Genomic DNA, 10,000 nt, shown 5'->3' with positions numbered 1-10,000 from the left:
TGTCTCCAAAATGGAGGGTGAGAGAGAATGATAAGAAAGTTGTGGAAATGGCGCTGCGAAACACTCAGCTACAGGCCCTTCGAATGAGGAAGTTGGAAAATGGTTGTACATTGCTCAGTTACAGAATCAAGTGGCAGAATTAAATTGTCATGTCCAGAATATTTCAGGTGCCCACCCGAACCAGAGGAATCTTCCAAAGGTCCAGCTTTTCCTCCTCGTCGGCCTGCGACTCGTTCCCAAATCTTGCAGGCACCCATGTTAGCGAAAGTTGCCCCGCCCACTGGTAACTCTGCTATGATACGATACGATACGATATACTTTTATTTTCCCCGTGGGGAACTTTTTCCTGGACTCCGTCCAGCTGCAGTTTACAGTAAAGAGAAACAACAGAATAGAAAAAGATAAAATTAAAATTAAATAAATAAGAAGTGCAACAATAAGTAGAAGACTTCACAGAAGTATACATGTGTAGAGAATGTAGTGTATGCTTTACAAACCTTTCTCTCCCACTGATGTGAGTGTGTGTTGATGCAGAAACTTCCTCTTATGCAATCTGGTGGTGGCAATTGGCTTCAAGCAGTGCAGAGAGCGGTTACGGGACAAGTGTTAATAGCAGGTGATATCCGTGTTCTTTTTACACAATTATGTCTGCTTTTATAGTAGAATATTTTAATGCAAATTATTTTTATTTTATTTTCATTTTTTTTGTTGTCTCCCTGATAATTAGACTCTTACGCGAGAAAATTACTTAACCTTGTCGTCTTAGACCTTTGTTTCCCTTCCCTGAGTGTGTTGTTTCAGATCTGGTGTTCGCTCCCAAAGCAGATGTAGAGGCCGCGGCTTTTGTTGATTGGGCCTTCACTGATTACACTCTGAAAACGGGACACGCCCCTACGGCCTCCACCTTGCATTCGCAAAAATTTCGAGCAGCCATTTTGAAGGGCATTCCCAAGTCTGTGGCACAGGCCATGGAGGCCAATCGGGATCTTCCCGGTGCTGAGGTTGACCGGTGGTTGTCACATCTTAAACATCATTTAAGGAGACATGCTAAAGAAAAAGAATCTAAGGTAGACAAACACAAAAGTACAGAAACACAACTTGCTATGGTACAGTTGCAAAATTTGAAAAAACAGGAAGAAAACACTCTTGCTGTGATCTCATCTCCATCTGTCGATTCCGAGTGCATGATGTATCAAGCAGGTTCATTCATGGGTCAAGGTGCACCCCCTGGGTGGCCTAACATGTGCCTCAATTGTGGACGGCCAGGTCATTGGGCCCGCGATTGCAGACAGCGACCTCAAGCGCCTGGGTGGAGAGGTAGAGGCCTACAAACTGCACGCCGCAGCAACAACATTCCAATGTGCCAAACCTACAGTATCTGCCTCTATCTGGTGGACAGTTTCCACAATGATGGTGCCCTGAATCCACAAGCTCAGTGACTGTTCAATGTTTTTTCACAGACTCTTTTGTATTCTTTTGTGTTTGCACCTAACTGTCCAGTCAATCTTTTGGGCAGAGATCTCCTCAGCGCTACATGCCCTCTCATCAAATGCAGCCCTGATGGACTTATCCTGGAATTTCCGGATGATAACACCTACTGCTGCTCTACCTCGTCTGCCTCCAGTGTTACCTCCCAGTTTCCACTTGTTGAACAATGCCCTGTGGCATGCGCCACTGCCGACATCTACTGGGCAAGAGTGGATATTGACTACAGTTGTTGGCTCGAAGCTGAGCACTTCTGAGCTCTCTGGTCACTTTGGGTTCGTAACCTCAGATCTTATGATATGGTAACTGATTGTATGCATTGCACTCTGTACTATGGCAGATCAGGGGATGAGATCTATAGCGAGGCATTTCAGGAAATTGAAAACAACATATGGGAATTGAACATAGGTGATTTCTTTGCAGGCAAAACAGGTGTCACCTTTTCGGTGTCCCTGAACAACTCCCACGTCTCCTTGATGATCTCGCCTCAGCACACAGCGAAAGATCTCGGTCTGTTTGTCCTGGCATGCACACAGGCCACTGATTGGCAAAATGTATTTCTATTTCCCGTCACTTGATGCTTATTGGATTCAGTCTAATACATTTTTAGCACCAGCTTCTGGATGGGCACCATGGAAGTGAAACAACCAACAGCGATTTTGCTGGTTACCTTTTAGATTTCTTTCCCACATCGCTGTGGTCCATGGATCCCACTGATGTTGGTCTCTGTAGCGTCTCACCTGTTGTGTTTCAGATGAAACCAGGACAAATATATGTTCCCCAATACTCTGTAAAAGAGGCTGGGATGATTGGCATTTTGGAAACAATTGACGGTTTGCTCAAAGCAGGAGTGTTGTGTGAAATTTCCGGCTCTGACTATAACGCGCCTAGTTTACCCGTTGAGAAGAAAGATACTGGAAAGTTTTGCATGGTCCATGACATGCAAGCGATTAATGCGGCCGTCTTAACTCCTACTTTTTCTGTCCCGAATCCTCACTCTGCATTGTCTCAAATTGCATCAACCCACACTCATTTCACTTGCATTGACCTGGCTAATGCTTACTTTTGCATTCCACTTCACCCTTCAATGAAGCATTTTTTTTGCTTTCACTTGGAATGGTGTTTGCTACTCCTACATTCGCCTGCCTCAAGGCTTTTTCCTTTCACCTGGACTCTTCAACGACTGTCTTCGCCAGTTGCTGTCTCCACTTGAACTGCCCCCTGTTGTTCTCCTGGTGCAGTATGTGGATGACCTCTTGCTGGCAGCTCCATCTGAAACTTCTTGTCTTGAAGCCACCAGGTCTTTGCTCTTCATCTCCTTGAAACAGCATCTTTCCACTGCTGCAGCTTTTGTGATTCCTGAATACTGTAGCATGTTCTATCTTGACGTGATCTGAAAAGGTCAGCAGTGTTTCTGCTGCCCTTTATCAGAAGGGGGTAGGAGGAAGTCAACAAGTTTGTTTGTCTGTATGCATCAACTCCATTGGAAAAATACGAGCAAAGACACCCAATTTGCGACACCTATTGACAACCCGGACTTGCTTCTTTTCACAGATGAATGTTGCTTCAAAGGCAACGATGGCCTATAATCTGGATTGGCAGTAAACCAACCCACAGAAACAGGTTTTGAAGAAGTCCAAGCAGAAAGAATTTTAGGCTCTCAGTCAGCACAAAGAGCTGAAATTTTGGCATTAACAGCAGCTCTCAGATTGGCAAAAAAATAGTCAGTAAATATTTACACAGATTCGGCGTATGCACACGTGACAGTTCATGTTGCATTAATAGAATGGTAGTGAAACGATTTCCAAACTGTAACCGGTACACCCATTAAACATCAGGATGATATTCTTAAATTGCGAGATGCTTTAATGCTCCCAACAGCGGTGGCAGTAATAAAATGTGAAGGTTACTCTGGAACTAATGATTTTGTATCAGCAGGAAACGAATCAGCAGATGGAACAGCAAAAAAATATTGCAGGGTACCGACTTACACTCCAACTAACTGTAAGCAAGTCTGAATGTGACAATCCACAGGAGGTGATAGTAGAAACGGCTAAATTGTGGCAGGAAAAAGCAAGTCCAGAAGAAAAGAGTGTGTGGATGTCCAAAAAGGGACAAAAAAGATGAAGTAGGTATATGGCGGAAAGAAGTTAAATGTATTCCCTTTCAGAAACAATTGAAAAATCTAATTTCTGAAGCCCATGGAATATGCCATGTAAGGTGTGGATGAAACACTGAGACGACTACACACCTGATGGCATCCTTTCATGAGACAAATTGTTAAAAGTGAACTGCAGGACTGCAGTGTTTGCAGCAGGTATAACAGTATGCCTACATCTAAACCTCCCCAGGGGCACTCACGATCTGGACGTGACTGCTCCTGGTCAGGTGGTTTCGATGGATTTCACTGACATGATAAAACCAGTGTCAGGATAGATAATTGCTGGTAATAGTGGATTCATTTTCAGGATGGCCAGAGGCATATACCTGCAAATCTGAAACAGCAAATATTGTGGTAAAACATCTGATTAATCATCACATACCATCACATGGGTTTCCTAGAAAAATTTGATCAGACAATGGAACCCATTTCAAAAACAAACATCTACAAGCAGTAGAAAAAGCATTGGGGCTAAAACACATTTGGTTCAGTGTATCATCCCCAATCCCAAGGACAGGTTGAGCGAATGAATAGAAATATTAAAGAAAAATTGGCTAGAGCACTGGCCTCATCAAATTTGAATTGGCTACAAGCTCTTCCTGTTGCGTTAATGAATGTGTGAATGTTACTAAACTCAGCCAAAGACTGGACTCCGTTTAAATGTCACACCAACAGACCTTTTCCGGCTCCAACAGCTCCATTGGAAGAGACGCACATTCCAGGACCTCCAGAACTCAAACAACTAACATTTACTAACTCCCAACTAACAAAAAAACAACCAGATGTTCCTTCAGAAATAAATGATTGTGAATATGTATGGTTGAAAGTGATTAAACGAAAATGGTCTGAGCCCAGGTGGACTGGACCCCACTAGGTGACGGAGAGGACATCTTCTGCAGTTCGCCTGCACGGAAAAGGTGATACGTGGTATCACATCTCCTCCACTCGACCGGCAAAGACACCGGCTGGAGCCATTGTCCCTGCACCAGGCAATGACCCAACAACAACCGAGAAGCAAGCCGGCTCCCATTGACATCATTCAACAAAGGTTGAGTTCACGGTATACGGGCAGAATAATCCCGGTGACTCATCCTGGGACCAGGCAGTCTAACCTAAGGTCCTGAAGAAGCTGACAGCGCCCTCCAGCAGCAACCCAAGAACATCATCTCATCCGACGAAGAGGACAAAGATCCCGCTGGGATTTTTCTCTGAAATGTTTATCTGCTTGTGTCGGACTCTTTTGAGTCTGAAAGAGGGATTGAAGACGGTCTTCTGCCCAGATTTAGTCATAACTGTTTTAATTTTCCTTATTTCCTCAGTAAAGCTTTGTGAGTGTTATTGCAATTCCTGCCGAGTGTCTGTAATCAATTATGTTTTTAAAGTCTTATCGTCATGACTGGGACCTCATCTATTTCCACAACAATGGGCCATTGTCTGTGGTTGAAGTGTCTGTAATCAATGATGTTTTTAAAGTCTGATCTCATTGGTGGGGGCTTTGTGGTACCGGCCTTCAAGATAGTATAAAAATGTTGTGAGTCCGCTGTAACTTCACACTTGCGAGAAGCTGCAGCCATGTTCTGTAAAATCGCTTGTGTCCGGATTTATTCTGTAAAATAAAACCTTCAAAGGAACTGTTCACCGATCTCCAGCCTGCATTCAGATAACCAACATTCTCACTACTTGAAAGAAAACAAACACACAAAGAAAAAGATAATTTTCTTCAACAATATATATATATCGGCTTAAATTAAAGTGGTGTCATCTGCAAACAAAATACATTTAACAATTTCAAAATGGTTGTAATATCATTCACAAAGGAGAAAAAGTACTGGCCCCAGAATTGATCCCTGGGGCACCTCACAAGTTACATAACAGTGTTTTGATTATTATTATTGAATTCAACATATTATTTTTCTATTTTTTAAGTAACTGGTAACCCATTGGCGTGTGACACCTCTTACACCATATTTAAACAATTTATGGTATAATATTTCATGATCTAAAGTGTCAAATGCTTTTTGTAAATTCACAAAAAACACTTACTAAAACAGTATATATCACTGTATTGAATGAAGTGTGTGTGGGGGGGTAAATAAATTGCTTACTGGTTTACATAGTCCTTTATAGACGCTATATGGATTAACAAAAACAATGAAAAAATAAATGTACTTTGGAAAGCAACATTTATTGTGCAAATATCAAATCAAAATTAAAGTCAGCCCTCTCTGGTGCAAAATAGTGCAAACAAAAAAATATTCAGGGGCCAGAGCTCTACACTAATTTTTACACTGGTAGCACTAGTGCTACCAACTTTTTCAGTTGGTTGCACCACAGAGGTTTTGGTCACTACTTTTTGGGGGGAGATACAGCTTGATCGTATTTGCTCATGTACAGTTGTCTCAATTTACGTAGCATAGTTTCAGATGACATAAAGAATAACAGCAACTCAACATATAGCTGCAAAATATTTTACTGTAACAAGATTTGTCTGCAATAAAACAAGTCAATTATTTTATATTTCTTTAAAAGTAATTGGGGGGAAAAAGGCTTTGCTTTTGTGAACATTAGTTCTATGCTATACTATAACTCAGACTGTATATTTCCTGTTTAATGTTTAGTTTAATGCCTGTTTAACTCTTTCACTGTTGTCCCCACTGCCAGCCGATTTAAGCATTTTGAGTGATCTTTCAAGGTCCACAGAAAATGTTGTGTTTGGACTATGGAAACACACATACTACCAAATGAAAGATTGGACTCTCAGCTTTCATCAGAAAAAAAAGGTTGTTTCTACCTTATTCCGTTCTTCAGTAATCAACAATAGAAAATGGTTACTTTCACCGAAATTCTCTCTTTTGAAACAAAAAACGAGAAAAAGAGCTTTTTGTGAAACGATGTTATTTCATGCACTCTAGTGAATTGTACACTTCTTTTTGTCCATGAATGATGACACAAACACCTAAATAGTGCTTTACTTCTGTAAAACGCTTTCACCAACAATGAAAAAGTGTTTTTTTGATTGCAAAATACGTTTATTTCCATTTAACAGTGTAACAATTTGACAAAACAATTTCGCAAACTATTTACAAATGTGTGCAACTGTGGTACTACTTACAATTATGTGGATGTTTCAAATACAGTTTTTCCTTTTGTAACGCTCTCCTGCGTGCAAGGAGACGCCAGGACTCGCACAACAGTTTACTTTCACTTTCGCATTGGTCCGTTTTGCGTGCAAACATTACACTTTCTTGACGGCCTTTTTTTCCGGGGAATAAAAGGCAAGTAGCAGACTGTACACACTTCCTCCGATGAATATGCATTGGACTCGGGGCACTCTCCGTCGTCCGATCGAACGTCCGCCTGTGCGTGCTCGGTTGCGCTCCGCGTTACGACACCGTCTTAGCCGCCGCGTCAGCGGTTCCAATTTCGCCGTCAAGCTCGGATTCACCTTCATCATCATCGATGATGATCATCGTCGGCATCAATGTACTATTTTAGCGTTGGTCGATGCCTTTCGTCTTGTAAGTATAGAGCTGCTTGCAAACGCTCGCCATTGCCCGTTCCCTCCTCCATCTAGCTCCATCTAACGTCTTCTACTGCCACGTCAATGCTTCCCAACCACGGAGTCACCACCCTCATCTTCATCATCGATGATGATCATCGTCGTCAACAATGTGCTTTTTCAGCGATGCTTTTGGTCTTTGAAAAAAACGTCTCGGGCGTGAGCTCCTCGCGACCGGCCGCCATTTTTCCTTTGTCTTCCATTCTCATCTCCTGCTCGACGCTCTAGCTCCGCCTCTACTGACGCCCACCCAATCTTGTCAAAAGAGAGTCATCGCTGCCCTCTAGGGGCCAAAAATAGTCATTAGGCACAACAGACAGGCTGGAAACTTTCACCAGACATGCAGAAGGGTTTCCTCTACCCGTTTCAAAAAAAAAAAAAAAAATCATTGGATGACGTCTTTTGACGTCATTGGCAGTGCTCCGTAGGTTTTTACTTGACGTCTTTAAACGTCAGTGGCAGTGAAAGAGTTAAAAGGAACTATAGTAACGGTGTTCCTATTTTTGATGGTACATTTTATAAGAATCATATATAAGAAAGCAGGTTTATTCTTTATTTTTGATTCATTGACAGACATACCAACAACTAGAATGGAGGATGGAAGCCTAGTAGATGATTCGGTATTGTAAACAGAAGAGACTACAGTCATTTTTGGACTACAAAGCGCACCAGACTATAAGCCACGCTAGCTAAATTTGGGCAATATTCGAGCTTGTTTCACTTAAAAGACGCACACGACTAAGTAGCACGTGTTTTAATGTTACCAGCACCGACCAGACATTACCTACTACCCACCGGGTTACCAACCAGAGTCTTTCACCAACCCCAGAAACATCTAAATTCCAACAAAATTAGGGAGACCTCAAGAGACCAAAGGAGAGACTGAGGAAAGGAAGGAAGGACAGATGAAGCAGAGTAAGAACTCATTTTTGGAGTTCAAACACCCAAGCAACGCAAGCTAAGCCGAATGTACCTTGAAAACGGGTAGCCGAGTGAAGCCGAGCAATGCCGAACGCTCTCGTTGCGGTAGTTGAGAAGAAGCAATGCTCATTTCCAGTCAGATTGTGAATACTCCCGGAGGTTCTCCATACTTGCAAGTGCATTTTGATTTTTCCACGACAATTTTCTTTGCCATGGGCCCAAAGAAAGACAACAGTGCCAGTGGTAGCAAAGAAAAACATACTGTGCTACAAACCACAGAGGAATTAAGAAGGAGATTATTGCGCCGTTATAACTACCGTGACTACTACTGTAAATACTGGCACAAGGACCCCCCTTAGCTGTTCAACAATGTGCCTGACGTTAAACAACGGACACAAGGACCGCTGAGTAGTCTAGCAATATGCCCAATGTAAAATACACAAACTCAGCACTGAACTACAGCAAGCATTAACATAGCATTTATCATCCACTGATGCCATCACACCACAACAAAAACAGGTAAGGTATTTTTTATTGATTAAATACTACACTGTATTGTAAATGTAAAAAACATAAATAGAAATTAAAATAGTAATTTTCTGTTTTGGGAGCTTGGGAACGGATTAATTGCATTTACATTATTTCCTATGGGAAAAAATGTTTCGGAGGTTGAACAATTCGAACTTTGAATACTTCGCAGGAATGAATAGTGTTCAAACTCCGAGGTACCACTGTAATTATGCAAGTTCCTTTTGGACAAAACTAAATTTGTTAAAATAGTTATTTTAAAATTTAAAAAAAGTTGCAAATGTATAAACTCAAACATTGGTATTAATAATATTTTTTTTTTATGATTATGGTGATTTTGTAATTGTGGAATTGAATAATTTAAATTTAATTAGTTGCACAGGCCTGCTGTGTTACATTGCGTACATTGTGTCCATTACTTTGGAGTGACAATGGTAAGAACAGGATTGCTGCTTTTCCATAAGCCACACATCACTTCACTTGGTCCAGCACCACACCATACGGGTTCTGTTGGTTTTCCATTACAACAGGCGTGGGACAGAAACGGGGAGGGATCAAGTGAAGTGTAAAAGCCTGCACTACCCAGCCCATCAAATGCACAGAAGCTTTCGTCCCTAGAATACCGATAAGATACTTACTAGTGTGATGTCCGGTATGCAGATGCTTTGACATCTCTTTAAAGGGTGACACTGTAAGGTCAACAACCGCAGCATTTGAGGCCCATCTCACTTTGCTATGGCACTGGCACTGGCACGTGTTGGTCATGTTTGATTTTGTAACATCTCCAATGAGTTTGCAAGACTGGCTCTCATTTCCCGAGATTCCTTCTCCTTGCAATTTATCTGTAATCATACATTGAAAAAACAAAACTATTGTTAAACTGTGAGCAATTTCTATACATCACATGCGAGGATCAATCAACAAGTATCTGGAGTTTTGTCATAACTTTTTATTGAAATAATATAGAGACTTTTTAAAAAAAAATTCTACATGAACAATATTAGTTCAGTGCATTTTCCCCATCTTGCAATAAAGTCATTGACTCCTTTGGCATATAAATCCCAGGACCGTGTCCAGTTCCATTTGCTCTCTGAATGCTTTAGCCCATTCATAGCAAGATGACTTTGGCAGGCTGCTACAGCCATATTGTGCATTTATTTTAGAGTATATTTCACATGTCTTGATACGTTCAGCTTGGAGTAATCTAATTACTAAATTATGTTCCAAGTTTTAACACTCTTAAAACCATCTTGAAGTTTGTTAAATGAACATGATTCACTATGATGATGTAATCTTGTGCAAAAACTGTGAATAATGAAACATGTTTCTAACCGTTATTATTCTCA

General features: G+C 41.3%; 1 protein-coding gene across 7 annotated transcripts in view; it reads right to left on the bottom strand.

Annotated features, from left to right (window-relative positions):
* The window catches only part of brip1 (BRCA1 interacting helicase 1), a 113,125-nt gene that overhangs the window by 62,052 nt on the left and 41,073 nt on the right, over window positions 1-10,000 (bottom strand). For 5 of the 7 annotated variants that reach the window (XM_077566681.1, XM_077566680.1, XM_077566682.1 and 2 more), the window contains exon 3: window positions 9,293-9,496. In XM_077566681.1, coding sequence (XP_077422807.1) covers window positions 9,293-9,496 — 204 coding nt within the window. Of the gene's footprint in view, window positions 1-175; window positions 362-497; window positions 5,887-9,292; window positions 9,497-10,000 lie in introns of those variants that run through there. The other 2 variants (XM_077566684.1, XM_077566685.1) reach the window with 1 other exon arrangement.

This window comes from Vanacampus margaritifer, chromosome 5, assembly GCF_051991255.1.
Source record: "Vanacampus margaritifer isolate UIUO_Vmar chromosome 5, RoL_Vmar_1.0, whole genome shotgun sequence".
Lineage (NCBI taxonomy): Eukaryota > Metazoa > Chordata > Actinopteri > Syngnathiformes > Syngnathidae > Vanacampus > Vanacampus margaritifer.
This window is presented reverse-complemented; position numbering and strand designations above follow the sequence as displayed.